We start from the raw sequence: 18383 nt of genomic DNA on the forward strand, positions 1-18383 counted from the left end.
TCGGCCTCTCGTTTCTTCTGTCGGATAATACGTCTCTCTTCCTTTTTCAGCTCTCTGTAGCGATCCCACATGGCTCGCGTTGCGCCCGATCGCAGCGTGGCTCTATAGGCGGCATCTTTTCTTTCGGCGGCAGCATGACATTCCTCGTCGTACCAATTGTTTTTTCGGGCTCGTCGGAATCCGATTTCTTCTTCGGCGGCGGTACGTAGGGAACGAGAAATGTTGCTCCATTGCTCGCGCATGCCGGTGTGTTGGGTAGTGCTCTCCGAGAGCAGGAGTGAGAGTCGAGTGGCGAATCTTCTGGCTGTCTGTTGTGATTGCAGCTTTTCGATGTCGAACATTCTTTGCGTAGGTAGATGTACGTTTTTTGCTGCACAGAGGCGTGTGCGCAGTTTGGCTGCAACAAGGTAATGATCCGAGTCGATGTTGGGTCCTCGGATCGTACGTACATCTAATACACTAGAAGCGTGTCTTCCATCTATCACAACATGATCGATCTGGTTTCGCGTTTTTCGATCAGGAGACAGCCAGGTAGCTTGGTGTATCTTTTTATGCTGGAATCTGGTGCTGCAGACTACCATGTTTCGGGCCCCGGCGAAGTCGATCAGCCTCTGTCCGTTACCGGATGTTTCGTTGTGTAGGCTGAATTTTCCGACTGTGGGACCAAAAATTCCCTCCTTGCCCACCCTGGCGTTGAAGTCGCCAAGCACGATTTTTATGTCGTGGCGGGGGCAGCGCTCATAGGAACGTTCCAAGCGCTCATAGAAAGAATCCTTGGTCGCATCGTCCTTCTCTTCCGTCGGGGCGTGGGCGCAAATTAGCGAGATGTTAAAAAATCGCGCTTTGATGCGGATTGTTGCGAGACGCTCGTCCACCGGAGTGAACGACAGTACTTGGCGACGAAGTCTCTCTCCCACAACAAATCCGACACCGAATTTGCGCTCCTTTACATGGCAGCTGTAGTAGACGTCGCAAGGTCCTATGTTTTTCTTACCTTGCCCCGTCCATCGCATCTCTTGGATGGCAGTGATGTCAGCCTTTACTCTCACGAGGACATCAACCAGCCGGGCAGAGGCACCTTCCCCATTAAGGGACCGGACATTCCAGGTGCATGCCCTCAAATCGTATTCCTTATTTCGTTTGCAGGGGTCGTCATCAGTGTTGGAAGTTCTCATCCGAGGCTTTGTTGCTGTTTTCATTGGGGGGGTTTTTTAAGTGGCGGGTCCCAAACCCAGCGCACAACCAGCTATGCTGGGATGCTTCGCCTTCTCACTTTAGCTCACTCCCGAACGGGTGTTCGGAAGCTAACCAGAGGATACGTGGGCTAATCCCGGACGTTGTGAGCTGCTTGAACCATATGTAGAAGAATCGTCCTGGCCACTCCCAAGTGAATGGCGATCAGTAACTTTCCCCACTTGCGTGGACTTCTACACATGGAACCATCCTCCTTCGCTGCTGAACACAATTTTTCGATAAAAAAGTGGATCTTAAGCTTTCTCAACAGAACACGCATTTTTATAATAAAATTCAATGATTTCCAAGCATTGTTCGTTTGTAAGACGATTCATGGTTAAATTATAGACCAAACTGAAGATGTTTGACAGTGAAACAAAACGCGAAACGTGCGTCAGTTGTTTAAACACACAGATAAACTAAAAGATAATAGCTAAGAAATCACCATTTACTACTGGTATATACCTTATATGTAGCTTCACTTTCCTATATTCTACTTGTTTCAATATAATAATTAATTTATAATACGGTAATATTCAACTTTCAAATAACCTTTAAGAAAAAGTCTCTCTTAACTTCTAACATATATTTCTCATTATCATACTTTCACTCTAAGTTTGACTTCGTAAACGACAAGTTGTATATCTCTTACATATATATAAATAAAGGTACATAAAATAGATGATAAATATTGTGTTATCATTACTAAGTTGTATATCTCTTACATAAATATAAATAAAGTTACATAAAATAAATGATAAATGTTGTGTTATCATTACTGGCGCAGTCTACGGCAAACCAACGCATTCCGCTTAGCTAAAGTTAATAAGAAAAACAAAAAAAAATAAAATAAAAAAAAGCAAAACGGGCAACTGAAATTCATTCATATATGTGCCTATAATTGTGCATAAAATAATATAAAACTTAACCAAAAAATTAATTAATACAAATTTGTGAAAAAAAAGATAACTGTAACACTTACTCTCGCAAGAACAGCAATAAACACATAAAGTGAAATCTGAATGAAGAGATTGACAGAGAAAAAAATGTTAATATATATAACAAAACATTAACAGCGAAAGTACAAGAACAATTGAACAAGTGTTGAAATTGAGTAACAGCATAATCATGGCAGTGCAGCTGACGTTTTCCGATATCATCAAAGATGCTCAAACCATTCAAGTGTATAAAGAAGGCAACACCTACGCTTTATCATCGTTCATAAGAGAAGTGGAGTCAGTGAAATCCCTTATTGGAGAGCAGCCTACATTACAAGCATACATACATGAGCGAGTAGTTCTTAACAAAATACAGGGCGCTGCCTTGCATATAATACATACATTAGGGACGTCGCCAACATGGGAGAATGTTAAACGAGCTTTGATAAAAACCTCCGGCGTAAGAGAGCCCTACGATGAACTCTATAAATGTGCTCACATAATAATAAACAACGATATTGTAAGTTATTATATGCAGCTTTTTAATATACAATTGAGTATGAACCTCTCCGTGTTGATAAGTTTATTTACGCATTTTTCGAAATACTATTGATGCAAATAAAGCATCGGTCATTGTAAATTCTAAAGTAACAAATATTCGAGACGCATTTCAGATATTAGAAGAGAACTACTTGGTTCGAAATGCGAATAAAGCAAATTTAAGAGATTTTATACATTTTAATGTAAGTAAATGTAATGAATATTCGCAATATCCAAGTTCAATGGTACCATTATTTTCAGCACCAACCCAATTTTGTAGTAAACCATTTCCTAATTCGCACCCTCGTAATAATAATAATAACTATGGTAACAATTCGCGTAGATTTTCGAACTATCATAATAATAATAATAATACTCATCCAACTTAATTTAAACCTTCTCAAATGAGAAACAATTTTAGTAATAGAAATAATTTAGCACAAGCTTCTTCTGCTCAATATCATACTTACAATAACAATAATAATATGTCGCCAATGAAAATTGATCATTTGCAAGCAGATGCACAGTGTGGTTGTTGTGTTCACAATACAGATGACAATGTAAGTTTTTTTACAACAGCCTCAAAACACCATTACCATTGATTGAACTAACTATTGATAGTGAAAAACTTTTAGCGCTAATACACACCGGTGCAACTACGTCGCTACTCGATATAAATAAATTACTAAAATATAAAAGATTACCCCTGATACAAAATATCTCTTTAACATCATTAAATAATATGTAGTACGTTTATAACACAAGAAATAATTACAAACGTTCCTATAGAATTTAATGAAGATTCCACTTGGAAATTAGTAGACTTTAAAGGTAAACATTTTAATGCAATCATAGGACAGAATATATTGACGGGAATGCGTACTGTTATAGACATGCACAACAAAACCATTACCTTAAATGGTCACAAAATTAACTTTTACCAGCCAAATGCCTTTATTTTTAGCGAAATACATACTCTAGAGAAAATTAATATTGATAAGCAAGTTCGTGATAGTTTATTCCTTGGCCTATATTTGCAAGAAAAAAAAACATTTGGGGAAAATCCTTGAATGCTATCAGGACCTTATTCATGTTGAAGGACAAAACCTAACTAGCACTAACATAATAGAACATGATATTAAAACTACGACAGATAAACCGGTGTATTCGAAAATATACCGCTATCCGCAAATACACGAACAGGAAATATGTAGGCAAATTGAGGACATGCTTAAGCAAAGGATAATTCAGGAAAGCAATTCACCCTATAATAGCCCGTTGTGGGTCGTTCCTAAGAAGCTAGACAGTTCCGGCGGAAAAAAGTGGAGAATTGTGGTCGGTTATCGAGCCTTAAATAACGTTACACTAGACGACAAGTTTCCCACACCGAATATAGAAAATATATTGGATAAATTAGGTCGGGCACAGTATTTTACAACGATCGATTTGGCAAAAGTGTTTCAGCAAATTCTTGTTACACAAGATGACCGGTTGAAAACTGCCTTTTCCACCCCGTATGGACAGTATGCTATGCAAGTAGAACTCTTAATGTACACGAAAGGAATTATTCGGCAACAGAACGAAAATTACTAACTAAAGTTTGGGCTACCAGCTATTTTAGGCCATATTTGTACGATACAAAATTTGAAATTTTGTCCGACCACCAGCCTTTGAAATGGTTGTTCGTTAAATCGCAAGGAAAAATGAGTCCAAGGCTGCATCGTTGGCTGATCAAGCTAAGCGAATTTAATATAAACGTCAACTATATTAAAGGCAATTAATGCAAACACTAATGAAATCAATATGTTAAATACTTCTACAAGTTCCCTTTATAAAAATAAAACTGACGATTTGGATACCATCCACTCACAAATGGAAGATTTACATGACCACATTCTCATTCTAGAAACTGTGGTGAATATATTCAAATTTCAGATTCTTTTGGTAGAAAATAAGCCAAAAGATTTGGAAATGAAACACAAAAACAAAAAGATTTATGTAAGTTTGTTTGACTTAGAAAATAATTTAGAATCAATTTTGAAACAATATATAGTTAGCGGAAAAATAGGCATATATACCGAGCTAGATGACAAAAAGTACAGCGTTTTACAGAACAAGATAATAGAATTATTTACAGGATTTAAAAACATTAAATTTGTCCGCTGCTCATACCATGCAAAGGATATAGATACAGAAGAAGAAGCATATGAACATATTCATAATTATCATAAATATGAAACTGAGCATACAGGCATTAATGAAAATTATCTAGGTCTAAATAAATTAATTTATTTTCCCAATTTGAAGCTTTTAATACATAAATATCTGTTCTACATGCAATAAATCAAAGTTTGATCGTAACCCAGTTAAAGCTAAATTCCATTTATCTGAAACTCCTTCAGATATAAAGTAAATAATATGTACATATGGATGTCTACACGAATTCGAAATCAAACTTCTTGACGTTCATTGATCGGTTTTCCAAATTTTCTGCTGCTTATTGTTTAGAAGACAGAAACAGCCAAACCGTCATTGAAACAATAAGGCTTTACAAATCCCCAAAAGGGCATTTTCAGAAACTCATTTGTGACAATGAATTCAAAAGTGTAAATATAAAGGAATACTTGAAAACTGAAAATATTATCCTTCATCTTACAAAAGCCAATATCCCCACTGGCAATGCTGATATTGAGCGTTTGCACAATACAATTTCCGAAAAAATAAGAGTACTTACTAGTGAGGAGAAGACATTAAGTATAAAAGATAAAATAAGTAAAGCTATAGAGTACTATAATAATACTTACCACTCTGTAACAGAAGAAAAGCCAATAAACATTGAATTTGGAAATTGTGACAAAGGAAAAATATATGAATGCATACTAGCAACGAAACAAAAGTATATTAATAAAATAAATAAATGTAGGGAAAATTATGTTGAACAAAGAACTGATGGTTATATTAAGAATTACAAAGCACTGCGACATTAAGAGCAACCTAAGCACAAAAGCTCCAAGCTCGAAAACATTTATAGCTCAAATATCAAAAGAAAATTAAAATATGATAAAAATGTTGAAATTAAGGTTTAAATGTAACTATTTTTAGTTTAAATTTAATTATTTAATTATAAACTATTGTTGATTTATTATTACATAAGGAAATAAATCTCGACAACTGAATTAGTAAAAATAGAATGAACCCTATTTTAAAACCACTTATATATTATATAGGGTGATTTTTTAAGAGCTAAAGGAAAGTTAAAAAAAACACACGTAAAATTCAAAAAATGCACGAAATGTTTATTCAAGTCGTTAGCACAGTCCATATAATTTAATGTTTGAAGATTATTTCATGCAAATGTTGACCGCGACTGCGCGTCAAATGGTCCATCCGCTTAGTCCAATTTTGGCATACTCTTTCCAATGTTTCGGCCGGAATCTCACATATAAATGCTTTAATGTTGTCTTCCAATGCGTTAATTGAAGCAGGCTTGTCTGAATAGACATGAGCTTTAACATAGCCCCACAAAAAATAATCTAAAGGCGTTATATCGCACGATCTGGGTGGCCAATTGACAGGTCCCGACCGTGAAATAAAATGTTCACCGAACTCGCCTCTCAACAAGTCCATTGTTGTGCGTGCTGTGTGGCATGTGGCACCGTCTTGCTGAGACCACATGTCATGCAAGTCAAGGTCTTGCATTTTGGACAAAAAAAAGTTGGACATCATTTCTCGGTAGCACTCACCATTCACAATCACGTTACGATTCGCAGCATCTTTGAAGAAGTACGGTCCAATGATACCTCCATCCCATGAACCGCACCAAAATGTGACCTTTTCTGGATACATTGGTAGCTCTTGCAATTCTTCTGGCTGATCTTCACTCGACAATCGACAATTCTGCTTATTTACGTACCCATTGATCCAAAAATGAACTTCGCTGCTGAACACAATGTTTCGATAAAAAAGTGGATCTTAAGCTTTCTCAACAGAACACGCATTTTATAATAAAATTCAATGATTTGCAAGCATTGTTCGTTTGTAAGACGATTCATGGTTAAATTATAGACCAAACTGAAGATGTTTGACAGTGAAACAAAACACGAAACGTGCGTCAGTTGTTTAAACACACAGATAAACTAAAAGATAATAGCTAAGAAATCACCATTTACTACTGGTATATACCTTATATGTAGCTTCACTTTCCTATATTCTACTTGTTTCAATATAATAATTAATTTATAATACGGTAATATTCAACTTTCAAATAACCTTTAAGAAAAAGTCTCTCTTAACTTCTAACATATATTATATTTCTCATTATCATACTTTCACTTTAAGTTTGACTTCGTAAACGACAAGTTGTATATCTCTTACATATATATAAATAAAGGTACATAAAATAGATGATAAATATTGTGTTATCATTACTAAGTTGTATATCTCTTACATAAATATAAATAAAGTTACATAAAATAAATGATAAATGTTGTGTTATCATTACTGGCGCAGTCTACGGCAAACCAACGCATTCCGCTTAGCTAAAGCTAATATGAAAAAAAATAAAATAAAATAAAATAAAAAAAAGCAAAACGGGCAACTGAAATTCATTCATATATGTGCCTATAATTGTGCATAAAATAATATAAAACTTAACCAAAAAATTAATTAATACAAATTTGTGAAAAAAAAGATAACTGTAACACTTACTCTCGCAAGAACAGCAATAAACACATAAAGTGAAATCCGAATGAAGAGATTGACAGAGAAAAAAATGTTAATATATGTAACAAAACATTAACAGCGAAAGTACAAGAACAATTGAACAAGTGTTGAAATTGAGTAACAGCATAATCATGGCAGTGCAGCTGACGTTTTCCGATATCATCAAAAATGCTCAAACCATTCAAGTGTATAAAGAAGGCAACACCTACGCTTTATCATCGTTCATAAGAGAAGTGGAGTCAGTGAAATCCCTTATTGGAGAGCAGCCTACATTACAAGCATACAAACATGAGCGAGTAGTTCTTAACAAAATACAGGGCGCTGCCTTGCATATAAGACATACATTAGGGACGTCGCCAACATGGGAGAATGTTAAACGAGCTTTGATAAAAACCTTCGGCGTAAGAGAGTCCTACGATGAACTCTATAAATGTGCTCACATAATAATAAACAACGATATTGTAAGTTATTATATGCAGCTTTTTAATATACAATTGAGTATGAACCTCTCCGTGTTGATAAGTTTATTTACGCATGTTTCTAATTGGACTATGAATAAGTTCGTGCGGTTTTTTTTCGAAATTTGAAACTTTATTGACGTAAAATGGTTACAAATTTAATATTCAAAGTATTGTCCATCGCTTACTACTACTTTTTCCCATCTTTCTGGCAATTCACGGATTCCCTTTGTGAAAAATTCGGTCGGTTTTGCCGCAATCCACGAATCGATCCATTTTTTGACTTCATCGTAATTACGGAAGTGCTGGTCAGCCAGGCCATGTTGCATCGATCGGAAGAGATAGTAATCGGATGGCGCAAGGTCTGGACTATACGGCGGGTGGGGTAGGACATCCCATTTGAGCGTTTCTAAGTATGTTTTGACCACTTGTGCAACATGTGGCCGAGCATTGTCATGTTGCAAAATAACTTTGTCGTGTCTATCGGCGTATTGCGGCCGTTTTTCTCGCAGTGCTCGGCTCAAACGCATCAATTGTCGTCGGTAGATATCCCCCGTAATCGTTTCATTCGGTTTCAGTAGCTCATAATACACAACACCCAGCTGGTCCCACCAGATACACAGCATAACCTTCAGGCCATGAATATTCTGCGCCGACGTCGATGTTGAAGCATGGCCAGGGTATCCATACGTTGCCCGACGTTTTGGATTGTCGTAATGGACCCACTTTTCATCGCCAGTCACAATTCGATGCAAAAAACCCTTTCTTTTGTGCCGTTGAAGCAGTTGTTCGCATGTTATAAAACGGCGTTCAACGTCTCTTGGCTTCAATTCATACGGCACCCAATGGCCTACCTTTCGGATCATTCCCATGGCTTTTAAACGTTTAGAAATGGTTGATTGATCAACTCCCAAAGTTTTTGCAACCTCTTCTTGCGTTTGAGCCGGATCTTGATCGAGCAATTCCTCCAATTCGGTATCCATGAACTTTGGCGGCGCACCCTCGCGTTCTTCGTCTTCCAAGCCAAAATCACCACTTTTAAAGCGTGCAAACCACTTCTGGCACGTTCGCTCAGCTAGAGCATGCTCACCATAAACTTCCACCAAGATACGATGACTTTGGGCTGCTTTTTTCTTCATATTAAAGAATTCCCCGCAAAAACACATTATTTGGCACGAAATTCGACATTTTCAAGTGTGGTAAAAATATTGTTGTTTACGCTTCAAATAAAAAACTTATACTGACGTTTGTGCCTTACGACAGTAGCTCTCCAATGAATGTTTGGAAATGTGGATCAATGGAATAATAATCAAGTTACGCCATCTGTTGTAAAACCGCACGAACTTATTCATAGTCCTATTAAATACTATTGATGCAAATAAAGCATCGGTCATTGTAAATTCAAAGTAACAAATATTCGAGACGCATTTCAGATATTAGAAGAGAACTACTTGGTTCGAAATGCGAATAAAGCAAATTTAAGAGATTTTATACATTTTAATGTAAGTAAATGTAATGAATATTCGCAATATCCAAGTTCAATGGTACCATTATTTTCAGCACCAACCCAATTTTGTAGTAAACCATTTCCTAATTTGCACCCTCGTAATAGTAATAATAACTATGGTAACAATTCGTGTAGATTTTCGAACTATCATAATAATAATAGTAATGGTTGGTTGGTTAGAGTGGTGATTCATCCTGAATCCAACTAGCGCTTCCGCACCATTTTGTTGCCACATCCTCGTTACCAACTTGTTATTTACGGCATGACTATACCCAGTCTGTGCGGTTCAGGAACCTTATTAGGTTGTTGACATCTAACCCAGACAGTTGTTCGAGCTCCTCGAACAGCGGTTTGCCCAGGGTTAACATTCTGTCCTTCCATAGGGCAGGACATTCACAGAGGAAATGGAAGATTGTTTCCTTTTTCTCCGGTTGTTTGCAACTGTGACAGTATGTGTTGTGAGGGATGCCCATTTTGGCTGCCTGTTCTCCGACAGACCAAAAGCCAGTTATGACTGCCGTTAGTCTCCAGGCATCCCGTCGTTTCATGTTTAACAATATTGATGATTGTTTAAGGTTGTAGGTGGGCCATAGCGTTCTGCTGATTTTGCATTTCGTCTGGCCCCTCCATCTACACTCCGCCATTCGGAGGTATTTTAGGGAAATTGTACTCTTGACTGCACCTAATGGTGTGAATACCGGTTCTGCAAGAGCGTTATTCATGGCAGATCCCCCTCTTGCCAGTTCATCTGCTTTTTCGTTACCTTCAATATTCCGATGTCCTGGGACCCAGATTAAGGTAACATTATGTTTTTCGCTCAAGGTGGGAAGGCTATTCCTACTTTGTTCCACCACCATTGAGGTTGTAGTCGCTGAATCCAGTGCCTGGATTGCAGCTTGGCTATCCGAGAGAATAGCGATATTGCTCTTAAAAGAGAAGTCTGTGATTAGTAGCCTACAAGCTTCCCCAATTGCCAGTACTTCCGCCTGGAAGACACTGCAGGTATTGGGGAGGCGCACAGATTTTTCAATTTTAAGTCTATGAGAATATATACCAGCTCCAACACCACAATCCATTTTAGAACCATCTGTATAGACTGTAGTGTCGAAGTTGTTTAATGAGAATCCCTTATTCCACTCTTCCTTAGATGGAAAGAGAGTGGCAAAATTCCTATTGAATGTTACCGTCGGGACGATGTAGTCAGTCCTCACCGAGGTTAACTGAGTTTGCCGCAATAGTAGACTGGCATGACCATAAGTGTTTTCTTTCCAGCGGCCCGCTTCGTTTAACCTAAATGCACTCATGGTTGCCGTCTTCTTAATATGTAGGTCTATTGGAATAACGTGTGTCAGTGCGTTCAGAGCCTCCCTAGGACATGATCTGATTGCGCCGACCGTTATTGCACAGGCTGATCTTTGTATTCTGCCGAGTAATTTGATGTTGTAATCTCTCCCTAGAGCTTTCCACCAAACTACCGAACCATACGATAAAATTGGTCGTATAACCGCCTTGTACAACCATAATGTATGCTTAGGTTGAAGACCCCATCTTCTTCCAAGCATACGTTTACAGGCATATAGAGCAATTTCAGCTTTCCTTACCCGTTCTTCGACATTTAATTTCCAGCTAAGTTTGGAGTCCAAAATTACCCCTAAGTACTTTGCACTGGGTGAAAGTGAGAGGGTTTGTCCATTAATATTTGGTAGGGTAAAGCTTGGTACCTTGTATCTGGTGGTAAAGAGCATGAGTTCTGTTTTACGCGGGTTTAAACTTAAGCCACAGCCTGTTGCCCAAGAATTAAGCTCGCCTAACGCCCTTTGAATGATCCCACTGATCGTATTAGGACACAGTCCTGACGCCATTAGCACCACATCATCTGCGTACGCCACCGCTTTTACCTCCTCTATTAAGTTTTATTAGGATTTTGCTAATCACACATAACCAAAGAAGTGGAGATAGTACTCCCCCCTGTGGAGTACCCCTGTGGACTCTCTTAGTTATGTTGATGTTACCCATATTAGCTCTAATGATCCTGGTTTCTAGCATAGAGATGATCCAATTGGTGATACAATTTTCCACCCCTAAGTCTATTAACGCCCGTTGGATAGCATTCGTGCTAACGTTATTAAATGCGCCCTCTATGTCAAGAAAAGCTGCCATCGTATACTGTGTGTTTACTAGAGACCCCTCTATTGTTCGGATTACCTCGTGAAGTGCTGTCTCCGTCGATTTGCCTTTGAGGTAAGCATGTTGTGCAGTTGATATACTAAAGCTCTCCAGCGAACTTCTAATGTGCATATCTAAAAGCCGTTCCAAAGTTTTAACAAGGAAGGACGACAAACTGATCGGCCTAAAGTCCTTCGCTGATTCATGTCCTCTTCTGCCTGCCTTTGGTATGAAGACGACCCTAACAAGTTTCCAGCTGTTTGGAATATAACCTAGATTTAGACACGCTTTGAAAATTTCCATTAGCCATGGTAGAATACTATCAAGAGTTTCCTGTAACATCTTAGGAAAGATCCCATCAGGGCCTGGAGATTTGAAAGGTGAGAATGATTTGATTGCCCATACAACCTTCTCTTTCGTAACTATTACATCGACAAGATGCTGTGGGTCATATCGGCTCCGCCGGATTCTCCCAGCATCACTGTCATGGGTGCTACATCCCGGAAAATGTGTATCTAAAAGAAATTCTAGAGACTCTTCCGCCGTAGAAGTCCAAGTGCCATCCGGCCTCTTGACCCAAGAAGCCATTGAATGATCCTTGGACAGAATACGGCTAAGTCTCGCAGAATCTCTGGTAGATTCGATAGAAGAACAGAAATCTCTCCAGCTCTCTTTCTTGGCGGCCCTGATTGCCTTCTTGTATTGGCTCCGGCTTTCTCTATACAACTGCCAATTACCTGTTGAGTAGCTGAGATTGAAATTTGATCTGGCTTCTTCCCTTAATTTTGAGAGCTCATTGCTCCACCAAGGAGGATAGGATTTTTTGCTATATTTAATTGGACATGACGTTTTGTAGGCCCTACTGAATGTCTTTTCCAATGTCGTGACCCTACTCTCAATGTTTTCTGCGAGAGTGATTTGATGGATCGGAATCCTTCCTATCCTATTCCCTACTACATTTTTGAACCGTTTCCAATTTGTTCTAAGTGGGTTTCGATATGGTAAGGGTGGATCTACCTCAAGATCCAGGTGGTAGAGGATCCAGCTGTGGTACGAAAAGGACTGTTTGCTTGAGACTCTCCAATTTTCTACCCTCACTGAAGTATTTTCAGACAGTAATGTCACATCTATTACTTCCGCCCATCCTCTAAAGCTTTCCGTGCTTGGAAAGGTGAAAGTCGGGGTATTACCCCTGTTTCATACTGTTAGGTTAGTATTGATGATAAATTCATATAGGGACTCACCTCGATCATTCGTTTCGGTACTCCCCCATAGGGGATGCCTCGCATTGGCGTCACATCCTAGTAGCAGGATACTGTTTTTGCAGTCAAGCACAAGCCTACGAGCCTCGTCAGGTGGTGCTGGTTGGTCGTGTGCCATGTAGATGGAGGCAATTTTGATCCTGACGCCGTCAGTAGCCTCCATTTCGATGACCGTCACATCCGATGAGCTGTAGAATGGGATTAAAAATACATTTAGATGTTTTTTTGCTACAATACATGCCCTGGGGTTACCCTGGGTCCGCTTATAGTACAAGTTGTAGTTTTTGAGAGAGAATCCGCTTACCTCAGTACTCCGCACTCTGGATTCCTGTATCAGTGCGATGTCTACGTCCTCCTCCGATAGGAGAACGGCTAGGTTGTCCGTTGCAGTCCTGGAGTGCTGCAGATTGATCTGGACAACCTTGAGACCCATACTTACTGGTCGTTTTTAGGGGCGTCAAGCTGCATGCCCGTATGCTGCTCATTAGCGCCATCGTTTTGGGTGGACCCGGCTTCTTCCAGTTGCATGCCCATGAGCAACTCATTAGCGTCGTCAACCTCGCCCTGCTCATCCTCCGGATTTGCAGAACGGAATAACTTCAGATGCGCTTTCCTCACGCCAAACCGAAGTTTGTTGTCCACTTTTCCCAGTGGCTCAATACTCTCCTCCGAGATTTGGAGAAGGAAGGACACACTGTTCTTTTGCGGAGCCTCCGCTTTGATGATACTCCAGTCATCCATTGGAACAGTGCGGTTGTGTGCTTGCAGGTATGGTATTAACTGCTTAGCCTCGAACTCCATGTTCGGTATCCAGATACGAGCCCTTGGTCGTCTTGGGATCTCACTGGCTGGGATTAGTTTGAGCCTCAAGCCTTCCCAGTCGCTCTGGATTTTGCTAATAGCGTTTTGAAGGAAATCAACAGAGAACTGATCGTCGCATTTGATCACCCTGTATCCACGGACCACCTCCATTGAATCATAACCTGGCACTTGACCCTCCGGGCTTGCCATGACGTGATCAACGACAATGCGAGACAGCCGTGCCTCGATTTCGGACCACCTTTCTAACGCAGGTTTACCGCGGTTCATTAACTCGTCCACCAACGCCGTTTGCAGGTGATCCCGTGCCACCTCGTTAAACGCGCGTTTGGCTGGTTTGGACGTCAGAGCAGTGTGAGACGTCTTGAGCTTTTTCGCAGTTTTACAGCCCTCGTCCTGCGAATGATTGCGTTTTACGGCTTCTGCCTTCTGGGTGGCCTGGAACGCCAGGTACTCATCGACCACCTTTTGGCACCTTGCCTTATCGGCCGCATCTTTGGGATGAGTTTTACCTTCGGCCTCATTTTTGCTTATTCTGCCGAGAATAGCTAGAGACCGCTGGTAAAGCTTATATCTAGACGGGCCTTTTTTTGGGTATTGACGCTTTTGCCACTTGGCATCAGCGGATGTGATCGGTTGATTTATAGTTGATGGCGTGCTGTGGCCCACAGCTTTTTCATCAACTGTCTCTTGACTAGAAGCCAAGAGCTCGTCTTCTGAGGGAGTTCCCAACTTCCTCAGCTAGATTGTGTCCGTTCGTTTGTCTGTCCGTTTTGTCATTGGGTCCGTCCGCTTGTCTGTCCGACTGTCGGTTCGTTTTGTCTTTGTGTCAGTCCGTTTGTCCGTCTGTTTGTCTGTCCGTTTGGTAGCGTTATCCGATTTTCTGTTTTTTTGTTGTTTGTTCATTTGTCTGTTTCTTACGGTCACCTGCCCTTCCAAAGAGCTGCCCATGTCGCCATGTGCGGTGACCAATGAGGATGGAGGGGAAATAAACGGTCCGCCATGGCAGCGCCCCATACCATGGTAAGGCCACCGTTACAACCTGAGGCGGCCTGATATCAGGAGGGCTCCGTTAGGAGACAGCCTAATTTTATCCCCCGGCTGCCAAACCCACCCAATAGGCACGGGTCGCGTTACACCTTGGGTTTAGGGAGTTTTTTTAACGAAGTTTACGTCTTCGACCTGTGTGGTTCGCGGGAGACCGATTCTCCTGCCTTCCATATCTGGGAGGCGTTCCCCTATCCACCACCTGGGGACGCGCCCTATAGAGATAACAGGTTCCCCCAATTTTAGTAATAGAAATAATTTAGCACAAGCTTCTTCTGCTCAATATCATACTTACAATAACAATAATAATATGTCGCCAATGGAAATTGAACATTTGCAAGCATATGCACAGTGTGGTTGTTGTGTTCACAATACAGATGACAATGTAAGTTTTTTTACAACAGCCTCAAAAAACCATTACCATTGATTGAACTAACTATTGATAGTGAAAAACTTTTAGCGCTAATAGACACCCGTGCAACTACGTCGCTACTCGATATACATAAATAAATTACTAAAATATAAAAGATTACCCCTGATACAAAATATCTCTTTAACATCATTAAATAATATGTAGTACGTTTATAACACAAGAAATAATTACAAATGTTCCTATAGAATTTAATGAAGATTCCACTTGGAAATTAGTAGACTTTAAAGGTAAACATTTTAATGCAATCATAGGACAGAATATATTGACGGGAATGCGTAGTGTTATAGACATGCACAACAAAACCATTACCTTAAATGTTCACAAAATTAACTTTTACCAGCCAAATCCCTTTATTTTTAGTGAAATACATACTCTAGAGAAAATTAATATTCGTGATAAGTTCGTGATAGTTTATTTCTTGGCCTATATTTGCAAGAAAAAAAAACATTTGGGGAAAATCCTTGAATGCTATCATGACTTTATTCATATTGAAGGACAAAACCTAACTAGCACTAACATAATAGAACATGATATTAAAACTACGACAGATAAACCGGTGTATTCGAAAATATACCGCTATCCGCAAATACACGAACAGGAAATATGTAGGCAAATTGAGGACATGCTTAAGCAAAGGATAATTCAGGAAAGCAATTCACCCTATAATAGCCCGTTGTGGGTCGTTCCTAAGAAGCTAGACAGTTCCGGCGGAAAAAAGTGGAGAATTGTGGTCGGTTATCGAGCCTTAAATAACGTTACACTTGACGACAAGTTTTCCACACCGAATATAGAAAATATATTGGATAAATTAGGTCGGGCACAGTATTTTACAACGATCGATTTGGCAAAAGTGTTTCAGCAAATTCTTGTTACACAAGATGACCGGTTGAAAACTGCCTTTTCCACCCCGTATGGACAGTATGCTATGCAAGTAGAACTCTTAATGTACACGAAAGGAATTATTCGGCAACAGAACGAAAATTACTAACTAAAGTTTGGGCTACCAGCTATTTTAGGCCATATTTGTACGATACAAAATTTGAAATTTTGTCCGACCACCAGCCTTTGAAATGGTTGTTCGTTAAATCGCAAGGAAAAATGAGTCCAAGGCTGCATCGTTGGCTGATCAAGCTAAGCGAATTTAATATAAACGTCAACTATATTAAGGGCAAAGAAAATCTTGTGGCGGACTTTCTTAGTAGAATTAATGCAAACACTAATGAAATCAATATGTTAAATACTTCTACAAGTTCCCTTTATAAAAATAAAACTGTCGATTTGGATACCATCCACTCACAAATGGAAGATTTACATGACCACATTCTCATTCTAGAAACTGTGGTGAATATATTCAAAACTCAGATTCTTTTGGTAGAAAATAAGCCAAAAGATTTGGAAATGAAACACAAAAACAAAAAGATTTATGTAAGTTTGTTTGACTTAGAAAATAATTTAGAATCAATTTTGAAACAATATATAGTTAGCGGAAAAATAGGCATATATACCGAGCTAGATGACAAAAAGTACAGCGTTTTACAGAACAAGATAATAGAATTATTTACAGGATTTAAAAACATTAAATTTGTCCGCTGCTCATACCATGCAAAGGATATAGATACAGAAGAAGAAGCATATGAACATATTCATAATTATCATATATATGAAACTGGGCATACAGGCATTAATGAAAATTATCTAGGTCTAAATAAATTAATTTATTTTCCCAATTTGAAGCTTTTAATACATAAATATATAAATATCTGTTCTACATGCAATAAATCAAAGTTTGATCGTAACCCAGTTAAAGCTAAATTCCATTTATCTGAAACTCCTTCAGATATAAAGTAAATAATATGTACATATGGATGTCTACACGAATTCGAAATCAAACTTCTTGACGTTCATTGATCGGTTTTCCAAATTTTCTGCTGCTTATTATTTAGAAGACAGAAACAGCCAAACCGTCATTGAAACAATAAGGCTTTACAAATCCCCAAAAGGGCATTTTCAGAAACTCATTTGTGACAATGAATTCAAAAGTGTAAATATAAAGGAATACTTGAAAACTGAAAATATTATCCTTCATCTTACAAAAGCCAATATCCCCACTGGCAATGCTGATATTGAGCGTTTGCACAATACAATTTCCGAAAAAATAAGAGTACTTACTAGTGAGGAGAAGACATTAAGTATAAAAGATAAAACAAGTAAAGCTATAGAGTACTATAATAATACTTAGCACTCTGTAACAGAAGAAAAGCCAATAAACATTGAATTTGGAAATTGTGACAAAGGAAAAATATATGAATGCATACTAGCAACGAAACAAAAGTATATTAATAAAATAAATAAATGTAGGGAAAATTATGTTGAACAAAGAACTGATGGTTATATTAAGAATTACAAAGCGCTGCGACATTAAGAGCAACCTAAGCACAAAAGCTCCAAGCTCGAAAACATTTATAGCTCAAATATCAAAAGAAAATTAAAATATGATAAAAATGTTGAAATTAAGGTTTAAATGTAACTATTTTTAGTTTAAATTTAATTATTTAATTATAAACTATTGTTGATTTATTATTACATAAGGAAATAAATCTCGACAACTGAATTAGTAAAAATAGAATGAACCCTATTTTAAAACCACTTATATATTATATAGGGTGATTTTTTAAGAGCTAAAGGAAAGTTAAAAAAAACACACGTAAAATTCAAAAAAATGCATGAAATGTTTATTCAAATCGTTAGCACAGTCCATATAATTTAATGTTTGAAGATTATTTCATGCAAATATTGACCGCGACTGCGCGTCAAATGGTCCATCCGCTTAGTCCAATTTTGGCATACTCTTTCTAATGTTTCGGCCGGAATCTCACATATAAATGCTTTAATATTGTCTTCCAATGCGTTAATTGAAGCAGGCTTGTCTGAATAGACATGAGCTTTAACATAGCCCCACAAAAAATAATCTAAAGGCGTTATATCGCACGATCTGGGTGGCCAATTGACAGGTCCCGACCGTGAAATAAAATGTTCACCGAACTCGCCTCTCAACAAGTCCATTGTTGTGCGTGCTGTGTGGCATGTGGCACCGTCTTGCTGAGACCACATGTCATGCAAGTCAAGCTCTTGCATTTTGGACAAAAAAAAGTTGGACATCATTTCACGGTAGCACTCACCATTCACAATCACGTTACGATTCGCAGCATCTTTGAAGAAGTACGGTCCAATGATACCTCCATCCCATGAACCGCACCA

At 38.7% G+C, this 18383-nt stretch overlaps 1 protein-coding gene across 1 annotated transcript in view; it reads right to left on the reverse strand.

Annotated features, from left to right (window-relative positions):
• Nucleotides 1-14662, reverse strand: part of LOC129250246 (uncharacterized) — a 47039-nt gene extending 32377 nt beyond the window's left edge. Inside the window, 3 exon segments of the mRNA XM_054889883.1 lie at nt 12809-13014; nt 13266-14386; nt 14567-14662. Coding sequence (XP_054745858.1) covers nt 12809-13014; nt 13266-14386; nt 14567-14662 — 1423 coding nt within the window.
• Nucleotides 14663-18383: the final 3721 nt, after the last annotated feature.

This window comes from Anastrepha obliqua, chromosome 6, assembly GCF_027943255.1.
Source record: "Anastrepha obliqua isolate idAnaObli1 chromosome 6, idAnaObli1_1.0, whole genome shotgun sequence".
In the NCBI taxonomy this organism is placed as follows: domain Eukaryota; kingdom Metazoa; phylum Arthropoda; class Insecta; order Diptera; family Tephritidae; genus Anastrepha; species Anastrepha obliqua.